Source organism: Neopsephotus bourkii, unplaced genomic scaffold, assembly GCF_033783945.1.
Source record: "Neopsephotus bourkii isolate Nb327-2 ecotype Australia unplaced genomic scaffold, CSIRO-AGI_Nbou_v1 NB_1723, whole genome shotgun sequence".
NCBI lineage: Eukaryota > Metazoa > Chordata > Aves > Psittaciformes > Psittacidae > Neopsephotus > Neopsephotus bourkii.
Genome location: NW_026902197.1, coordinates 171,903 through 192,678, shown reverse-complemented (window position 1 = coordinate 192,678; position 20,776 = coordinate 171,903). Strand labels below are relative to the sequence as shown.

General features: G+C 45.9%; 1 protein-coding gene across 2 annotated transcripts; it reads left to right on the top strand.

Annotated features, from left to right (window-relative positions):
* The first annotated feature begins 8 nt into the window (after nucleotides 1-8).
* MORF4L1 (mortality factor 4 like 1) lies at nucleotides 9-20,357 on the top strand. 2 transcript variants are annotated; one of them, XM_061376608.1, is made up of 13 exons: nucleotides 10-156; nucleotides 2,534-2,580; nucleotides 3,906-3,973; nucleotides 6,206-6,292; nucleotides 6,831-6,911; nucleotides 9,428-9,490; nucleotides 14,657-14,682; nucleotides 15,271-15,359; nucleotides 15,641-15,742; nucleotides 16,575-16,663; nucleotides 17,447-17,619; nucleotides 17,964-18,048; nucleotides 19,721-20,357. In XM_061376608.1, exons 1-13 carry the CDS (start codon nucleotides 117-119, stop codon nucleotides 19,803-19,805), a joined length of 1,035 nt encoding a protein of 344 aa, XP_061232592.1. In that variant the 5' UTR covers nucleotides 10-116; the 3' UTR covers nucleotides 19,806-20,357. The 2 variants fall into 2 exon arrangements, with proteins under 2 accessions (XP_061232593.1, XP_061232592.1); XM_061376609.1 differs by lacking the exon at nucleotides 9,428-9,490 and having other exon boundaries at nucleotides 9-156.
* The last annotated feature ends 419 nt before the right edge of the window (nucleotides 20,358-20,776 follow it).

The following is a 20,776-nucleotide window of genomic DNA, read 5'->3' as shown; positions in this document are numbered from 1 at the left end:
GCTGCGCGGAGCGGCGCGGGGTGGGGTGGGGGGGGCCGGGACCGGCCGCGCCGAACGCGGCGGAGGTGGTGAGGCCCCCGCGGGGAGGGGGCGGGAGGAGGCAGAGCCACTTATAAATGGCGCCCAAGCAGGACCCCAAGCCTAAATTCCAGGAGGGTGAGTGCATGGGGGGGGGTGCGGGAAAGGAGGCCTGAGGAGCGGGTGGTTGTGGGGTCCGCGTCCGCTGAGGGGGCGGCGGGTGCCGCTCCGCGTCTGCAGCGCCCGCTGTTAATGCCGGCTCTCATCCGCTGCTGCCGGTCCTGGCCGGGGTGGGTGCGCCGGGAGGAAACAAAGGCAAGGGGCTGATGGCGGGGAAGGCCCGGTGAACCCCCCGGGGCTCGGCCTGTGCCGCGCTGCGGGGCCGCTGTGGCGGGGCAGGCTCCGCGCAGGCCGCTGGCTCCGGCCTGACCCGGTGCGGGCCGGGCGGGAGGGGGCTCTGCCCTCGGGCCTTCCCTTTGTGCCGGAGCGGAGGGGATGCAGAGCTCGGGCTCGCAGTGCCCGCGGCCTCCGCACGGAGGGCGGTTTGGGGGCTGGCTCTCGCTGCTCAGCCCTGACACCGAGAGAATACGTGGGGAAGGAACGAATTCCTGCGGTCTTTGTCTGGCTTCCTGAGCCTCTGCCCGGCCGAGAAGAGGTGGGGCCTTCCTATCCCCCGTTATTCTAAATAGGCACCGTTTTCCCGCAGCCATAGGCATTCATTGGCGTTAAAACTGCAGAAATCTGCCAGGTTTTCATTTTATTGAGTGTCAGGCGTGGTTATTGCTTACCCTTCCTTGCAGGAGAGCTCAGTTAGGGATCCTCATGCAGGAGGATTCATGGGAGCAGCATTTGGACTGCAGGTTATGAAGGAATCCATATTTGCAACAAAGCACCAGATCATTGCAAATTTTTAGGTGAATAAGGCTTAGAATTATGCTTTTTAGGAGCCTTACTTTGCAGACATTGTGGGGTTTAGGTCATCATTGTGGTCGATAGTACTATATGTGAAAGAAAATGATAGACAAAGGGAAATAGAAACCAACATCCTCCTTTCTCCTCTGCCGCCCCTCACTCTGGTTTCCAAGCAGGGCTTCCCACACGGGTGTGATTTGGCTTTAAAAGCACAGTTTGCAGCAGCACCACGGGAAGTTGGCCACGCTGGGCAGCTGGAACAACGCTGTCCCTGTGTGCGCTTCGTGGCTGCTGGCACGGGGATGTGTCCGGTCCTGCATCAGCGTTCCGTGCCATGCACTAATGCCAATGGAATTGTTAACCTGCAGAAATAATCAAGATTCTAATGTATGAATCACAGTATAATAATAAATGTGCAATTAAGTGAGCTGCAGAAATGAAAGCTAAGTAAAAATCCGGGCTGAAATTATGCTCACAGTTGTAGGAATGTGAGCAATCTAAATTTAGTACAGAAGGTTTTTAGGCATTTTTCCACGCTGTAAATGTGTTTGTGATCTGAAATGCAACATTAAAAGGGAGAAAAGTGGTGTGGATAAATCTTCCTGCAGGCCTGAAACTGAAATGCTTTATTGGCCATTGGTTGCAACATGACCAATGGAATGATTTTAATTGCAGATTTTGTAGCTAAATGCACATCAGGGAGCAGGAGGTGGACTTGGAAGTTGTCTCTGTTGGCTTTTTTTCACAAAGCAAAGAGTGAGGAGGGGTCTGAATTTGTTGTGGAGACCTGTAAGAGCCAGGAAAACCTAACTGTCAAGCTGGAGGTACAAGTACCCCTTGAAATGAAGGGACTGATGCTTTTATGTAGGCATGAGAAGCGAGATCAGCATTGGTGCAGCTGCAGCTCTTCTGTCCACAATGTCCTGGGCAATGCATTATGAAGCCTGTCCCTCTGAAAATGAGGTCCTGTAGCTTTCCAGAAGGAAACATCTGTACTCAGATATCCTGTGTGAAGTACATTCAAATTCCCACAACGTAACCACACAATAAGACCTTGCCATTAAGGAGAAAAGAAAACAGACTGAAGAACAATCTCTTCCCACTTGAAAACCACAAAGTGAACATTTTTTTTCTTGCCATTGCACAAAGCTGGCATTCTGTCCCACAAGTCGGATGGAGAAACAATGTTGGGGTCTCTCTTCCTGACTTGCTGAGCTAGAAATACCAGGTGGTGAACTTCCTGCAGGAAAAGGAGCACTAAGGACACTTCATAGAATCACAGAATGGGTTAGGTTGGGAGTTCCAGCCCCTGCTGTGGGCAGGGACCCCTTCCACTGGAGCAGCTTGCTCCAAGCCCCTGTGTCCAACCTGGCCTTGAGCACTGCCAGGGATGGGGCAGCCACAGCTTCTCTGGGCACCCTGTGCCAGGTCTTCACCAGAGCTCTGATCCTCTATTGCATGAGGGTGAATCAGCTTCTCAGATCAATACCTGCCTTTGAATGTCCAGGTTGACGCCAGCTTCATGCTGTGTTGTACTTGATGCGTTTTACAGAAATGGCACCTTGGTGGTGTTCTAAGATGTTTGTCTGCAACTTTCTTTCAGGTGAACGGGTGCTTTGTTTTCATGGACCTCTCCTTTATGAAGCAAAGGTATGTGTGCTCGCTTGCTGCTGCAGGTGGTTCTCACTGCTCAACAGGAGAATAAGGAATACCTCACTAGGTTGGATTAAGGACTGAAACTCGAATGAATGAAAACCTGGTAATGTAGAAAATAGGTTTTAAATCCTGGAGCTCTATGTTCTTTCAGAAAACCCAGTGCTACTATGCAGTTATTCTGGTGAACTACTAAAGGCTGGGTGGGCTTGTGTGCTGAACATCCTCTAAACCTGTGTTGCCAGAACGCCGGAAAGCATTTGTGCTCATAGGATGTGATACTGGTGCTAATGCATGAGCTAGTAAGCTGCAGTTTGAGCTTCCTCAGAGGTGTAGGTGACTGAGTGCAATCGATGGGCTTCACATGGGACCACAGCGCAGAAGATAAGCCAGCTGTGTCCTGGGCTGTATCAGAAGAACAGAGACCAGCAGGTCAGAGGAGGTGACTGTGTCCCTTTGCTCTCTTGAGACCCCACTTGCAGCACAGTGTGCAGTTCTGGTATCCTTAACACAAGGACATGGAGCTGTTGGAGCAAGTCCAGAGGAGACCACGAGGATGAGCAGGTGCTGAAGCACCTCCTGTATAGAGACAGGGTGAGGAAGTTGGGGCTGTTCAAATTAGGACAAGAGGCAATGAGTTCAGACTTAAACAGGAGAGATTTACATTAGACATAGGGAAGAAATTCTTTACTGTGGTTGGAATAGACTGCTCAAGGAAGCTGTGATTGCTCCATCCCTGGCAGTGTTCAAGGCCAGGCTGGATGGGGCTTGGAGCTACCTGCTCTAGTGGAAGGTGTCCCTGCCCATGGCAGGGGTTGGAGCTGGATGATCTCTAAGGTCCTTTCCGGCTCAAACTGTTCTATGGTTCTACTGCAACTCTTTCTACTGAATACAGTGTTCTCTCTGTGGCTGTAGAGATCCATGTCATTTATTTTACTTTTGAAGACTCCTCTACTTCAGCCAGCTTACCTGCCTGTGAGGTAGGGGCCTGCATGTGAGCCAGCTTTCTAGTGAATGGCTTTGGGCCAACTGGGGGTAGGGAAGTGGCTTGTTTACTCTTCTGGTCTTCCTCAGGGGTTTCTGATCCTTCTTGTGAATGAAGGTGTTCCTTTGGACAGCTGAGCCCACCCAGCCCTTCCCTATTTGTACCCAGGCAGTAATTTGTGGTAGAGAACTTACTTCTGGCTGTGAAATAGCTGCTGGTATTTCAGTCACTTGCATGGAAATCTCTGCATGCTTGAACTCTGGAAGCTGAAAAAGCAAAACTCATTCAGATCTCTCTGTTCTCTTTGGTACTGACCGAACTTTCTTCTCTGTTCCAGTGTGTAAAGGTTGCCATAAAGGACAAGCAAGTGAAATACTTTATCCATTACAGTGGTTGGAATAAAAAGTAAGTATTGCATAAAATGAAAGCAGTAGTTAATTTCCTTTATGGGAAAATGAAGCTTTGTCAGCTTGATGGATGAGCCCTGCTGTGTCCCTGCTGTTAGGAGTATGTTTCTGAAATAGACCTAGATGGTTTTACACATCAGCAAATGATTTATAGCAACACAAAGAAAACATTGTCTAACTAACCGTTTCCTCCAGAGCTTTGCTTGTAGAGACAAACCAGCTCAGGGCGTCAGGAGAGTGATGGGAATGCTTTAGTATGGCAGTCTGTTCTAGTTTGAAAATAGCCGCTGTAATTCCCCCTGGCAGAAATAGCTGGTGCAAAAACTTCCCTGTTACGTGTTGTAGGAGAGACAACCCCTGCTGAGGTGGAGCAAAACTCTGCTCAGATACAGTGTGCTTCACTCTTACACCACTTCTGGCAGCAGAGGTTTGGAGGAATGTGTTACAGAAGGCTGCGTTCAGAGTGGGGAAGGCTCTCTGGTTTAGCCCTTCACAGGAGCAGGTTTAGTCTGTATTTCAGTTCTTGCCTCTCATGCGAAGGTAAAGATACTTTCCCCCTCTGCAAAATGGTAGGATTCTAGGTGAGAGATTGCTGAATACATGTGTCTCCATGAAATAAACGTTGAGCCCTCACTAAAGGTGAACCCTTTCATGAGCTTGTTTCATTTATGTACTTGTGGCTTTTTCTTTCATTTAAATTCTGTTCTGCCATGAGGGTTTGAATTTAGACAAAATGGAGTTGTTTTGCTTGGTAATTAAAAGCTTCAGCTCTTCAGACTGTACAAGTCTTTCAGAGAACACCTCCCTCTTTGGGTTTGTGTCATTTCAGTGCTGCAGACTCCAGTCACTGGTGTCTCAATCTCAGCGACATGACTAAAAGCTGAACTTCATGTTTTAGTGTGTAACTTGTTCAAATGCACCCACACACCCTGCCAGGAGATAAATGTTTTACTGTAAACACCTACAGTTCCAGGAAGTGTAATTGGTTCTTCTGGAGGCTGCTGTCTGTCAGTGAGGCAGCATAAATGGGATCCTTCCTCCCCTGTTTCTCTCTGATGGAGGGTGCTGTAAGTGATGCCATGATCCCTGCTTTCCTTGCTTGCACTGTTGGAGTTTATTTGCCTTCAAGCTTCCAATTAACTGCATTAAAAGTGGTATTGCTGCAAGATCAGACAGCTGGGGCAGTGTGACTCCTTACCTTTGGTTCCTGTAATTATGGTCCTTTGTTACTTGTTAATTGCTTGACTTAATAGTTTGGGTTTTTTTGCAATATCAACAGTTAGGATCCCAGAGAGTTTCTTCATTGTACAGATAATGTGCTACAGTTATATAGCACTTCTTTTGAAGGTCCCATGCAGCTATACAGGCAGGAGTAAGATAAGTGGCTTAAATATCTTAACTAGAGCACTATCCTAAGCACATAGTCTTAGAGGGGTACAGCTGGATGGGAGGTTCTCTGTAACCCTTGTTTGCTGAGCTTGTCTTGCCTTAACGCTCCTGGAGACCTTGTACTCCTGTAGCATTATTGGTTTTGCCACCTTGGTATTCCAAGACTGAGAGTTGTTGCCATGAAATGAAAATGACACAGAACTTTTCCCATGTAAACTTTAGTTTGCGTCCTTTAGAATAACTTGGCCACTTTTAATGTGTTCTATTTGAAATAAGTTGTCAGATTGCTTAGATGATCCACTCTTTGTCAAGTGGAATTCTTGCTCCTAATGGCAATTTCCCCAACACCTGTTCTCTTAAATCGTTCAGATTCTTCAAATATTCATGCCATCTTGGTTTTCTTCACAGACAGAAATCAGAACTCTTCTTCTTACAGTAAGATATTATTGCTGAATTTGTTAACCTATAAAATGTTGGAATAGCTAAAGGAAACTTGCTTTGTAACATAGCTATGGCTACAGGTGTCCCATCATTTAGTAAGTGTAGGTTATTTTTTTTCTTTCCTGAGATGATGCTTTTAAATGAAAGACATTCCCCTCCCTCCTAAATTGCCCATCCTTCAACTTTGGGAAACTTTGGAAATGACTGAGGGTCCCACTTCCCTAGAGAACGTTACAGCTTCAGTCAGTGGGGAATGCGTTTGGTAACTTACACTTCATGACCTGACACCAAAGCAGAGTTCAGCCTCCAGTTCTGTGAAGCTTTTACTTGACTGTTGCGTGTAGAATGCAATTGTGTCATGGTTTTGAATGATGGTTTGATTTCTGGATTCTTATTTCAGCTGGGATGAATGGGTTCCAGAAAGCAGAGTGCTCAAATACGTGGATACCAATCTGCAGAAACAAAAAGAACTTCAAAAGGCCAATCAGTGAGTATGTTTTCAGAAGTCCTTGGCAGTAAGTAGGGGTTTTTATAGAGCTTCAATCCAACCAGTGTATATCAAGGGAAGTTAGTGAGTTTAGAAATGAAACAAAACACTTTCAAAAGGTGTTCCTATGCTCATCTGCTGTTGAGATGCTTTGGCTCACAGAGGTGCTCTGATCAGCTTCAGAACACCTATAAATACTTTGATTTTTATGAGTGCTAATCTTGTGTTTCTATAATAGAAATGCTTTAATTGAGAGCTTGGTTGATGTTTTTCAGCAGCACTGTGCTGCTTCCACATGATTCAGAATGAGGATGGTGGGAGTGGGAGGAAATGGCTGTTCACACTGCCAAGTATTGTATGAAGAAGCCTAAATCTTTCTGATAATGAACTGAATTTGTTCCTGCTCCTGACACACTGTTTCATAAATCCATTTACTACACATTCTCTAAATGTTTTGCATGACCTGGTTTCCTCTGAGGGGAGAGAAAAAGCTTCTTTTCCCATTAAAGGTTGATTTATGGATAAATTCTTTTTAAAGGGAACAATATGCAGAGGGGAAGATGAGAGGCGCTGCTCCAGGGAAGAAGACTTCTGGGCTGCAGCAGAAAAATGTTGAAGTGTAAGAAGCTTTTGTTTTATAAAACCCCCCAAAGCCAAAACCCCCTCCAAACTTTTACCTGCCAGTTTTGCTATTGATCTTTAAAGAGGATATTTTTAGAATGGGTCTGCAGGCTGAACTACATTGCTTCAGACACAACCCATACAAAAGCCATGTCTCACTTTTGTGATATCAAAAGGCCTTTGTTGAATTACTTTATGAAAGCTCTCTTCTTAGGTTGTGCACTCTTCAATGCTGAATGAAGGGACTGAGTAGACACTAACACTGCTTTTTTTGCACTTTGTTCCTCTTAAGTTAGTGAACTGGCACTCAAAGTGGTGAGTCCTCATAAGACTCATGTATCTCAGTGAAATCACTTTCTGTAGAGAACATTACAGTTCTTCCAGGCTGCGCAAGCAGTTTGGAATAAAATCCTTAATGCCTTGCCTTCTTTCTGTACAGTTGTTCAAACTGCATTGCACGAGTCTTTATTTTGCTGTTTTTGACAAAACTAAACCCATGTGCTGTTAAAAATGGTTTGGAATCTTTAAGAGACCAGAAGCAAGCTCAGACATTTCTTAGAAAAATGGATCTCGGGATGTAACTGTCAGATTTCTTTCATTCCATCCTTTTTGTTTTTCCAGAGTAGGCTTCTATGGTGTGATATGTAGAGTCTCATACAATCAGTCCAGCTCTACTGTACTCATGTGCCATGAAACTCTTCTGTTTGGGTAGTACTTCACTTAGTGATGATCATCATTACTATTGTGATGTTCTAACCTGCTGACTTCATTTATGATTCTAGTCTTCATGAGGAAGCTGCTGAAATGACATCAGTTCTTATGAAGAGCATTTGGCAGCAGCCTCAGATTTCATGTCTCATTTATGGGCAGCTTTATGCTCTGAAATGTGTATGGTTGATCTGGTAGTGGGTACAGAAACATGGTATTGCTCTAGATCCTGAATGCACATTTCACATTGGCATTATTGGCAGCCTGGGCAAGGCTGGAAATTGGCTCTTGATCCTGGAATGAGGAGTGATGGATCTGGCTGTAATGCTGTGTGCATGCTCGCCTGTGGGCTGTCACTGTGGGTGCTGAGGTGCTTTACCACCACCAGTCTGGGGTGCTCAGTCAGCACAGGCACCTACTGACCCCTTTGGCTTCATTTGAGGCTGAAAAAACAAAACAAATGCCTGTTTAGGCAGTTCCTAACGAATGTCATTAAAATCTAATTAAAATAGATCTAAATTATGACTGTTGCTAATTTCACTGCTTAAGGGGTTGCTGCACCTGAGCTGTCTGCATTTTAGTCAGCAGGCGTAGGATTAATTTCATGTGTAACTTTTGACACATTAGGGATGACTCAGTTGTAAATGTCTACAGTTTGCATTACAGAGAGCATCCTGATAGTAACTTGAGGACTGAGTTCCCTACACTGCCAGCTTTAGTCATCTTGGTAGTTCAGACTGATTGCAGTGGGATGAGTTACTCTCTGGCTGAGTAAATGTTAACCTGTGCTTGGAATCAAAGTTGGCTTCATCTCCTCAACCACACCTAATAATGTGGCATCCAAGGGAGACCCACACAGCAAAAATGACTTGGACTTAAGCCTCTGTGTAACTATAAAGCTTGAAAGCATGTTGCCAGGTCTGTCTTTACTCTCTGGTTGAAACCAGTTGGGGAAAGGGAGTGGCTTTGCTTTTTTGCTGTCATCACTATCCTGAGCTTCCAGCACAGCAAACCAGACAATAAGTTAATTCTCTGAAACTTCTGTTTCATGTTGATTGGAAAAGCTAATTCCTTGATGGTGGATTTTCAGTCGCAAAGGAGAAGAAGGAAAACTCTTGTCATTAGAACAGCAGTCTGGTGTTGGGAAAGTTATTTATGACAGGGTCCCATATGCTTGTTGCACTGATCTTGCTCCTAGTCTCTAGCCATTACCAGCATCCAATGTATCCTTCTAAATTAGACCTGTGATTCTTTCCATGAAGTCTCCCTATTTTTTATTCTCTATTTGAAGGCTGAGGGAGAGGAAACACTTTGACTTACCCTAGCATGATGCAGGGCTGAGATACTGATGTATTATTGATCAAACTACTGGTGCTTATGTCCTGCTACAGCTAAAGGCAAGATGGCTTTGGAGGAATCTCAAAATCCAGTTCCTAAGTAAAACTTGTGGATTGTTCTCTTGTTGTAAATCTAAGGGCATTGTAGATACATAAAGTACTGGTGGTGGGGAGGGGGAGAAACTGATCCTGCAACTATTCTATTTAGGCCTCAAAATTTACCTTTTGTAGCATTCTTGGAGGATGGAGCAAAAGGGAAGGTAACTTAGAGGTTGAAAGTCTCTCTTCAGATAGCCAACTAGTAATGGAAAGGAACTAGCAATCTAAGCACAACTTATCCTCCAGGAATGTTCAGTAAGACTATAGTATGCTGCTAAAAAGGTAAATGTTTGAATCCTAAATAGATTCTCTTTAAGGCTGAACACGAGGTCTGACATTCTTTCCTTAACTCAACCCCCATTGTGCCTAGATTTTTCAGACGAGATGGAGCGCACACAGTTTGCTGTTTGGAGACCCCTACAATCTCGACGCGGTGAGTTAAGGATGGATTGTCAAACCAGGATTTTCATCCTGAAATCCAGATCTCCTTCCTTTCATAGATTTCTTTTAGAGACTCTTAAAGTCCTAAGTTGTAATAATGTAAGCTTTGGTAGCAGTTAATGATAAGTACTGCGGTGTGTTGGTTTGGGGTGGTTTTGTGTTGTTTTTTTAAGCCAGTATGGACTGCCAGACTTCAGTTTCTCTGAACCGTCTGCCTTTTCAGTTGGGGTAGGGTACAATATGAGGAGTCAAATGCACTCAGTGTGTCCACTCTTGAAAAAGTGAGGACAACTGACTTCAGATTTGAAACTGGGCAGTTCTAGAACATTGCATTGCTCTGCATGCTCACTGCAGCCTGCTTTCTGCTTCCGTGGAAATCAGTGACAAACAACACAGTCCTCTGGAAGGCTTGGAGCGAGGCTGCTGCAGGACAATGGTACAACTATGAGGTGTGAACCTGCTCCTTAATGTGCTGTATTTTTATTGTTGGCTGGAGTCTGTTCAGAGGCTTTTGAGGTTTGTAAGCAAGATTGGAACAAACAAATATTCAAGCAATGCAGGTTGTGTACCTGTGTTTTTTAAATAATTCTTCATCTTAGGATAACCAAAAGCTATCAGAGAAAACTTCTGTATGATTATAGCAGGTGGCCGAGAATGAAACACAACCCTACAGCTACTGGCTTATCCAGACTTCAGCTCTGCTGAGTTCCAGCCTCTGAGAGTTTCTGCTTCCTTTCATGGGCTTACTGTGATTAACTTACAAAAACCAGTACACAGTCAGAGTTAATGGGTGCTTGGCAAATAAGAAGGGCAACTGAGAGTGTTCTGGAGGGAAGATTTGGCACTGAATAACAAATGTGAGAACAGCATCTGTTTTTAAATGATCTATCTGCAAGCAGTCTCGTCCGAGATGCTCTTGAAACAGCATCTCTGCTTGGGAGTTACTGTGTTCTCTTGTAACAGAAGTCCTGTTCTTAATCTGAACCTATTTCTCAAAAGCATATGCTCCTGCTGCACGTCTCGTGGCATCCTCTGCTGTCTCTGGCACAGCCAGTAGCTCTCACAAGCTACTTCAAGTCCTCCAAATGTCAAGCAGCATATGAACACTGCCTCCGTGCCAGTTGCCTGGGCTGTAACAAAACGACAGAGGCTCAAGCTGGAGATTTTCCACACCTCTTCTGCTCTCTAATGGTCACCAGTAACATATACTTAGGGATAACCAAGTGAGTCACGTCTGGAATGGTGCTCTTCCCTCTATACTCTTCTTGCTTCTAGCAGTCTGTAATTAAGGGTCTTCAGAGCTGGAGGCTGTAGCCATGTGATGGGTTTAATAACCTTTTGTAGGACTGTGTTAGATTTATCTATTAGTTGCTGAACCCTTTGGACTTCTGGCATCCCATCATCTTGTCACAGCATGTTCTCATTTTAATTCAGTGCTGTTTTGCAGAGGAGAGGAAAGAGGATGACTCCTCCTGCCTCTTTAATTGCCTGCTGCTTCGGGTTTTGGTCTTTCATCTGTCTTGAGGAAAGCCTGATTAGTTCTTTGAGCTTCACCTCTTGTGCATTTCCCCTCTCTTTCCTGCCCAGCTGTCACCTTGAGAAAGCTCTTGTCTGCCTGGTTACTCCTGGCATAGAAGCTGTTGTACACTGCCAGCTATTCTTTGTTCTCTTTACCTCTTCCTCATTTTACTGTGTGGCTTCTACAGGTAGGTTCTTGACGAGGCACAGGAGATGTGTCTATGTAATCCCAGCTCTGGTTTTTATCCTTTTGCTACTAGTGTTTAATTGAATCTTCATAGGAATCCTGCTTCTCACAGCTAAGGTAGTGACCAAGCTGCTTGAGCAATAGCAGCTGATACTGTGCTTTTTTACAGTGTACTTCTTTCACACTTTTAATATACTTTTTTATTACCATACACCTCCTATTAGGAGAGGCCTTCTGATTTCATATAGCTTAGTTTGCTCTATCAGTAAACTGGTGCCTAATCTTTTTCTGGCACTGTTGAACTCAAATGCCAGAGACCAAGTGGCAGCTACCTTCATCCTCTGCTGCTCATACTAAACCAGCTGTTGCAGGGAAGCTCTAACAGGCCTCCAAGTCCCTTTAAAAGGTGCATGGATGTTGGCAGAGTAAAATGCTTGTTATTGTCCACAACATGTTTATCTACCTGCTCATGGACTCCTACCTGTTGTGGAGTAAGTAAACCTCCCGAAGTCTTGGGGTTTGTCCCTGGTGTCATTTGTCTGTGCTGTATTCCGTTTTCAAAGCTGGGTTTATTTCCTGTGCACAGTTCCCAAGACACCTCTCAGGAGCCACTTCAGACGCTTCAGTTTAGAGCTCTGAGCATTAACACTCACTCTTCTATAGACTCACAGAATGGTCAGGGTTGGGAAGGACCTGCAGGTCATCTGGCCTCCTGAGGTGGTACCCGAGATTCTGTGACAGATACTTGGTTATCTTTCCTCTGATCTGCAGAAGGGTGAAGTGCAGTCTTCTCTATGTTGTCTTCTCTGGCAGCCTCCTCACTCTTGCCATTTGATCATGAGCACAGTCCTGGTTTGGATGCTGAGATTGGAATTTCAGTGTTATGCTCCTGTGGCATGGGCTGCTTATTTTCCTTCCCTAACCCTGACCCCTTTGATACTCAGCATTTCACTGTTGTGCGCTGTTCTGTGAACTGTAGCACTGTTTGGTTTCTACTGCTTCTCTTGCTTCTACACCATTTCAGATGTCAGTAGTTCAGTTATTTTTGGCTTTCTAATTCAGCCTCACATGTTGATCCCTAACACTTGAATATCCTTGTTAGATCTTTGTCTTGCTCTGCTGAAATACAACCCTTGAGGAGAGCTGGAGTAGCTCTTGCCAGAGCTGCTTGCTAGTGCCCTGCTTTGAGGAGGTGATGTCTGGCTGCAGTGGGGTGCACCCTTCACATCTGAGCTGTGAGATCCTTAGCGCCTTGCTCCTCTGCTCAGTCTTTTAACACTCCTTCCACAGAAGCTCTCTTGAAACTTCCCATGCTGCTTTTTAGTTGTCAGTTTGTGGGGGAAAATGCCAGTCAGAGGAGAAACGTGGATGAAGAACAGCAGCTGAGCTGGGCTGAGAAGTCAATGAAAGCTTGATGCTGCTTCTGTGCGGCGGTATCAGGCTTGCTGTTTGTGATGTGGCTGTGAAGGGGCACAAAAGGATGTGTTGTAACCTGCCCTAGATCTGCTTCATCTTGTGTCGCTTCAGGACCTGCATTCCATTTGTTCTTGCAGGAAGGCATTATCTGCCATCATGAGGAATGTGCATGGTGCTCTTCAGTTGTATGTCTTAAATAAGAGTCTGCCTGGTGTGATTAATGGGCTGTAGTTATCTGACATGCACTGCTCATGTCAGGCTGCAGCTCTATCAGTGGGGCTGTCTATAGCCTCCAAGATACAGATGCTGCATCTTTTCCTGCCATGCCTCTGGTGCTGTGCACACAGCAGCCTTCACCTCATGCAGGTGTTATTCCAGGCAGCCTGCTGTACAGGCAGGAGCCTGCCACATGCTGATGTTTTCTCTTTAACCGTAGCTCTTTCTGCTTGTTCCCTAACTCAGATTTGTGTTCTAGACTTTGCAGACAGATGGCTGCTTTGACTTGAAGCAGAGGCATATGACTTGAAATGTAAGGAATGAGGTGGGAGTGCACAAAACTCCCTAGAATGGATTGCGATAGACTTTGTGCTCCAGTAACGTAGATGTGGTTTACTATCTTAATTGCAGTAGTTCTTTAGGTACTTTATATAGCCTGTCTGTTCCAGCTTAAGACAGCGCTTCTAGACTAATGCTTGACATTTTTACCTTATGATTTTACTTCTGGAAAGAACTCTCTGTTCCTTCTTGTTTAGGTTTGGAAGAAAAGACTTTCTCTTCAATACACAAGTCCCTTATCAGTGACTTAACTTGGCAATTGTTCCTTCTTCCTGAAGAGGAATGGTCTTTATTCTGGCCACAGTTTAAGCCTAATTAATGATTGTTTGACTTGAAGCTTGAAAAGAGTCTGACACTTGCTATCTGCAGACCTTCCTAGAAACTCTGCCTACTTCCTGGCCCAGATAAACCCAGTTCAAAGGCTGGATACAGAAGTCACTTGAGATAGGGGTGAATTTCCAAGGAAATAATCTTGCTCTGGTAAAGAATTTTATCCACGCAGTCTGCAGGAGGTTTAACTGGACTCCTGCTAATAGTGAGCAGATTGAAACATGATGAGTAGTAGTCCTCTGGATGAGAATGTTCTGGTTAGTAACTATACGAAATTCAGGTAAGAACAAAAATACCTGTTATAGGACAGCTTAGTTTGGTCATTGATACTTTTGACTCACCTGAATATCTGCACATTGTGGGCATTGTATTTCAGGTGTCCTTAAGTTTTTGGACATACAGCTTTTAATTTAGAATAAAGGCAAAGGCTGAGGGTAGACTTTAGAGAGTGGGAAGGCTGTGAATTGCAAACAATAGCTGCTGAGAGAAGCGTCTGGAAGAAAATAAAAACCAGGGACAAGGCTATTTAGTGTTGTTCCAAATATTCCTAACAAGTGGCAAGTGTAATTGTGGCCTCCCCTGAGAGCTGGTGATGGAATTGTAACCTTCATGCCCATAACTCAGAGTTCTAGTTAAACTTCCCTCTCTGCTGTAGCAGTAAAACTGCGTGGGGTGTTTTCAATGCCTCACTGGAAGCTAATTCAGTTGCCTTGAGATTTATCTGACACTTCCCAGCACTTGGCCCTGAGTGATCCCTGAAACACAGAAAGAAGCCACCTACAGATCTGGTGTGGTTTGCCAAGAGCACTTGGGAAGTAGGAATCATCTGTAGATGTTGCTTGCAAAGTGTCAGCACTGGTTTTAAATGCTCAGGTGTTCCTGGCCTGTCTGCTGAGGGGCTGTAGGTTTACATTTAGTGATTCCCCAAAACCAGGTGAGTTCCAACCCTGGTACATGAGAGATCCTGCAGTGTCATAATTGTGATGCTAAGTCAGAGCTGACACTTTTCATGTGCTTTTATCTGAATACCTTGTAGGCCACTGAGCATCGCTCATTGTTCTGAACTTAGTGAACGTTTTTTTGGCTTTATTCTTTTGATTCTTTTAAGTACTGTTATCTTTATATTTGCAATAATTTGTGTTCTTCTTGCAGGAAAACAAAAAAGAACAAACAGAAAAGTAAGTATGGCTTTATTTTGTATGGAAGTGGATATCCTTAGGGAAGGATTCTTGCTTGAGGCAGGTTTAAGGTCTTATTCCAGCTAAGTTTACTTACTCACACCTTGTGTTGGTCCTCCTGGACTTGAGTTGTCTCTTCCTGTCGGGCAGGAGGAGTGCATCCTCTCCTGGTTTGTACACAGACTCCTTGGTCCAGAGCTCTTGCAAACTAAAAGCAAAGATTAAAAGAGCTGTGGATCTGTTGACACAATTTCACAAGTCAAGTTTGTTTTCTTACTGGGTGGAGACGTGCAACATCTGCAAAGCTGAGCTGCTGGCTCCAAAAACTCTTCCCAAGAGTGCTGCAGATACTGACATTGGTTTGGTGTTAGTGCAGAAACCTCCATCTGCAGATAAGTGTGAAGACAGCAATTTAAACTGTCACAAATGAGTGGCACTGCCAGAACGCAGCTCATACTTAAAACAAGTGAAGATGTGACCTGAGAGATACCAGAGTCTTACTTTGGAATCCTTCCTCTAAATCTTTACTGGTGTTTCTTACTGACTTGCCTGGTTCCTTCAGCAGTGTCATGTGTGTGTTCTGTGCAGCTCCAGGGATTGGAGAGGGGAGCAGTACCAGTGAGACTCCTCAGCCTCCGAGGAAGAAGAGGGCTCGAGTAGATCCAACGGTTGAAAGTGTAGGTATCCCTCACTCACAGGGTAGCCGGAAGGTTGCTTTGCTCAGAAAGACAGCAGTATCACATCCTGCAGTGTGGAGTGCTGCAACTTGCAGGACTAAGGTTCCCAAGGGGCCTTGAAAAATCTAAGCCATTTCCTTGCTCCCTGTGGAGCCTGCAGGAATGACTGCAGGAATTCCACAGACCAGTTGTGTGTTTCACTTGTGAGAACAAGGAACAGGGGTGACTCCAAGCTTGGGCAGGTGTCTGGCCGTGATTTGTCTGCCTTCACTTGTTTTCAGGAGGAGACATTTATGAACAGAGTTGAAGTGAAGGTGAAAATCCCAGAAGAGCTGAAGCCGTGGCTGGTGGATGACTGGGACCTGATCACCAGGCAGAAGCAGGTAATGCGGCAGAAGAGCAGAGCTAGAGTTTCATCCCCTCTTCAAGTGCAGGGTAGGGAGATCTCTTGTAGAGTTTGACAGCAGCCTCATGGCTCTGCTTGGCAGCTCCATGCTAGCTGGGTTTTAACCAAAGGTCACCTGTGAGTAGGACTGTGGCCCCACAGAGTTGCATGTGGAATAGGCTTGGGCTAATCAAGCTCAAGCTGGAAAGGCAAATCATTTTACTTATTTAGGCTTTAACTGTGTTCAGTCTATGCATGCTTGGCCACTGGAATGTTTTGAGCAGTTTACTGAGCTGGTGGAGGATTGGGCTGTAGGTGCATCACGTGTGGTGCCTGGTTTACTTCAGCTCCTTTCTGCCTTGTTTACCTGTCACTCCCTGCCAAGTTCTACAAGTACCTGGAGTTGTTCCACAGCTCTGACAGCGAGTTGTCACTTAGCAAAGTGAGTCAGCTTCTGCCAGGCTGGATCCATGTACAGCTTCCTGAGAGAGCAAATTAAACTTTGCTTTCTGTTTTAAGCATATAAACCACTTTCATGAACATAAAATGTGTTAATAATCATTACTTGTGAAGCCACTACTAAAATTGGCAAGAAGCATGGAAAACAATACTGGTTTTCATTGCTTGCTAGACTGCAATTGCGTGCTCTAACTTACTGCTGCGCCCAGGTACTGTCTCCATTCTCATGATCCCAGACACACAAAAACTTGATTCCAGTCCTGTGTACATAAGCAAGTTCATCCTTGTGTGCATTGGCTTAAATTTAGCCTGCAGATACAAACATCTGCATAAATTAGACCATTATTTGTTCTGTTTTCCTTCCTTTGTAGCTCTTCTATCTTCCTGCCAAGAAGAATGTGGACTCCATTTTAGAGGATTATGCAAACTACAAGAAATCACGAGGAAACACCGATAACAAGTAAGCAGTGGCCGATTCAGACCTTAAATACTTGTTCTGCTGCTGTGGTTGGGCTTGTATTCCATGGAAAATATAGGAAGGGTGTTAACCATGTCCCAGCCCCGCGTCCAGCTTCTCCATCACCTTGGTTTGAGAATATGGAGTGTAGAAATCTGTGAGGAGGCCATTCAGGGATGCATTCTGCTTTCTGGGCATTATTTCTGCTTCCCCCACTTTCCCTAAGCCTTTTCCTAAAGGAAGCTGATACAAGGCAGTGAGTAGCTCTCCACCCATCCATCTGAGCTCTGGCTTCCCGTGGTGGGTGAGCACAGGCTCAGCAGCCCTCGCTGTGTACAAGCTGCACAGACTCCTCTGAAGAGCCAGCAAGCAGATGACAACATGTTTCTGTATGAGCGGACTCTCATGGAGGTAGAGGGGTGGGGGACAGGGAGGTAGGCAATGACTCTTACCACAATCAGCTGGGCAAAGCTAATTGCTTTGAGTGATAGCTTTGAAGATCTTGTTTGTAATTACCCAGCAGTCCTGGCAGCAAGCAAGGGGTGGTTATTCCTGAAGGAAGCTTTCCTCTTTAAGGGGAGACAAACCTGAAGTGTGAAGCTGTTTTCTTCCGTTCAAGAGGAAGCTCATTACTGACTTGTCAGGGTGTTTGAATGTTCTTTCATCCAATTGCCCTAATGTCTGTTCTGAGCTCGTTTGCAGGGTGGAGTGCGGGTTGTACTGCTCAGCCCTGCAGTCACTGCTCATTCCTGTGCGGTTCCTTGCAGTGTTTTCTCTCTTGCCCAGGGAGTATGCTGTCAATGAAGTTGTGGCTGGGATTAAGGAGTACTTCAACGTCATGCTGGGAACTCAGCTCCTCTACAAGTTTGAGAGGCCCCAGTATGCTGAAATCCTGGCAGATCACCCGGATGCTCCCATGTCTCAAGTGTATGGGGCCCCTCACCTCCTGAGGTTGTTTGGTGAGTAGCACCTCTGGGGACTGAAGAGCGGCAGCCACAAGTATCCAGACCCTTCCCTTTGCCATCGTGAGGCTCAGTGGGTGTGAGCTGCAGACATTTAACAGGTCACTGTGAAACCTCTGGTTTCATTCTTTCCTTGCTCCGTGTACCTAAAATGTCCAGAGCCATTCAGGGCTTTGGAATGGAAATGGATTTCCAGCAGTCTTGTTATTTTGAGTGAGTGTGTATATGTTGGAATAGATTCCTGGGCTGCTTTTATATGCAAACTGCAAGGCTATGGCCTGTACTGAGATCCTTGTGAAGCTGTTGTTCATGACTAACGAGTGCTACTTCTTTTGACACAGTACGAATTGGTGCTATGCTTGCTTACACTCCTCTGGATGAGAAGAGTCTGGCTTTGCTCTTAAACTATCTGCATGACTTCTTAAAGTAAGTACTTGTACAAGCTTCCAGCAAGAAGGAAGTTGCTCAGCAGGCACAGGCTGTTGTGATGTGGCCTGCTTGCAGTGTGTATACCCACATACATCATCCTGGGCCTGCGTGTGGGGCCTTCACTTAGGATTTCAGCTCAGCTTTCTCAAGCTGCTGTACCAGGACCTGTTAGGGGTGGGTTTAATTCCTCATCAGTTACACTGAGGTTATTGCTACTTACTTTGTGTTTATGTATCCATTAGCCTGCACTTTTAAACCCTCCCAGCCTGTTACTTGTTTCAAAAGCAATGCTTCACTGTTTACTTGTAGCTGCTGGAAAAGCAGAGGACAATTAGAGCAAACTGTTACATTACACAACAGTTGCTCAACAGCACTGGGGCAAATGTTAGAAACTGGTGACCCTTGCTAAGGTTATTTCTGGGGCAGACGGTGCCTGTGGCCGCAGTACCCTGTGGTGCTGCAGACCTGTTATATTTAGGATGAAAACTCCACCCTAAATAGTAATACAAGATTTAATGTGGAAGGGTTCTAAACCAAATAATCAGAGAGCTGATTTCAGGTGGGTGATGGAACGTTTCCTCTGTGGGGTCAGTGCTGCCCAGTTCACCTGGAGGCATTTCCTGAATGGGAGATTCTGAACTGGAATTAAACCTGAGTTTAGTGCCTGAAGTGTCACAGTGTCCCACACATCTCTTCCACGCTGTTGGAACCTCCTATGGTGCTTCTGCAATGTATTTACATGTGTATGAGGGGCAGGGCTGTGGCACAGCACTGCTGAGCCGTGTGCCAGCTCCTGGCATCAGTGCAGCCTTTTGCTTGTGCTGGCCTGGCAGATCCTGCTCAAATTTACTAAAGCCATAAAGTTCCATGTGTGATTATGTCATGCGGAGATGCTCTGTGGTTCCATCCAAGGCTTTGGTTGCCCACTGACAGTGTTTGGCAACATTGACTTGTAAATAGAACAGCAATGGACCGGATAAGCCGTTGGAAGCTGAGACAGAAACCACTCAGTAAATCGGAGGTGGGTCTGCAGCAGAGCTGGACGTGGGACAGCCCGAGCACAGGGCAAACCTGCCCAGAGGTGCTCCCAGAGTCAGGGGTAATCGTTGTCTGTTGGGTCAGTCTGAGGGAAACACAAGTGCTCGAGAGCTTCACAGGAGCGTGAAGCCAGTGACCAGGAACCCCTGAGTTACAGAAGGGTTTGGATTGGAAAGGACCTTAAAGATGCATTCAGTGAGCAGGAATGGCCTCTCCTCATGCCTGTCTCCTGCTGATGGCCCATGGTTTGCTCTGGCTGGCCTTTGTTCAGCCACTCAGGCTCCCTCTTGATGCAGACAGAGCTTCACAGTGCCCACCCCCTTGAGTACAAGCTGCAGTAAATGAACTCTTGGTACAGCAGCTGACTGAGCTCAAACGTGAGCTGTTTGATGCTGTTGATCATGACCCCTCCGTGCTCCCCAGGGCTGTTTTGACAGCTTGCTTGGGATTGAGGTTTTGGCAGGAGCTGTCAAATCTCCGTGTGTTTTCTGCAGCTGATTCCTTGCTCAAACCCCGTTAGGTTTGTACTCTGGAAACGATGGTTTGTGGTCTCAGCAGCTGCCAGACGTGGTGCTGAACAGCAGAGACTTCAGGCAAGGAGGTTGTTTCAGCTCTTTGTTCTGTTCCATAGGTATTTGGCCAAGAATTCCTCTGCCCTCTTCAGTGCCAGTGACTATGAAGTGGCTCCTCCCGAGTACCACCGGAAAGCCGTATAATACCGCAGCGACACCCCGGTCCCTGCCACTGCCCGCTGCCACATCTCCTCCTTCACCTCCTCTTGCACAGATTACGTAGACGTCAAGTGAATAAAGTTGTGTGTGTCAAATGGAGCTGGCCTGGGCAGGGTCTCAGCACCTCTTGTCCCGAAGCTGGGAGTTAACAGGAGCTCTCTGGTGTTTGCCTCCGTGGGATGTACAAAGGATGCGTTGTGAACGTCATTGTGTGAGCTCTGCCGTGCTCCTAGGTCTGTGCTGATGGGAAGGGTTGCCTCACTGACCCAGACTCAGACCCAGGGGGATTTCACCACCCTCATGTGAGCCAGTGCTGCTGCTATGAATTCATCTGACTTCTAACCCATTTACTTTCTCGGTGTTGGAAATGAAATGTCTGGTCCATAAACATGTGCTTTGATTTAGGTAGTTGAAGGACTGTGACTTTTTATATTCTCACAATAGGAAAATGAATTCTCATTGTCGTGTCTTGGGAACGTTGCTCTTTCACAGAAGCTGTTTTACAAACCTTCAAATAAACTTTTTTAACCTCAAATCCTGGCCAGTTGTGTTTGCATCATTCAGCCCTTGTGGCAGTGACCCAGTGCGTGTGATCCGCTCTGCAGTGCTGCCCTGGAGCTGCTGTTCTCATTCAGAGGAGCAGGAACCGAAGCCACACACCCAGCTCCAGTGAGTTCAGGGGGTTCTCAGGGATGGCTCTATATTCTATAAGCAGTGATCTGTAGGTTGCTTTCCCATTCCCACTCTATTCTATCTGCTGGAGGCCTGTGGGGGTCACTGTGACTTGCACTGCTCAGGCTGCCTGCTCAGTGTTGTTCTGGAGCTGTTGCCGTTCCCAGTACTCCCGATTCTTGTCTTGGCAGCGCTGCAAGAAGAACCGTGGCAAAAGGAGGTGAAGACACGGCCATAAGCAGCCTGAACTGCTGCTGATGCTGCCCTTGGGGTGTGACTGCCGG

Coding starts and splice junctions, on each gene's coding strand:
- MORF4L1 (XM_061376608.1), top strand. CDS start 117: ATGGCGCCCAAGCAGGACCCCAAGCCTAAATTCCAGGAGG. Junction 157..2,533: donor CAAGCCTAAATTCCAGGAGG/GTGAGTGCATGG, acceptor ACTTTCTTTCAG/GTGAACGGGTGCTTTGTTTT. Junction 14,683..15,270: donor AAAAAAGAACAAACAGAAAA/GTAAGTATGGCT, acceptor TGTTCTGTGCAG/CTCCAGGGATTGGAGAGGGG.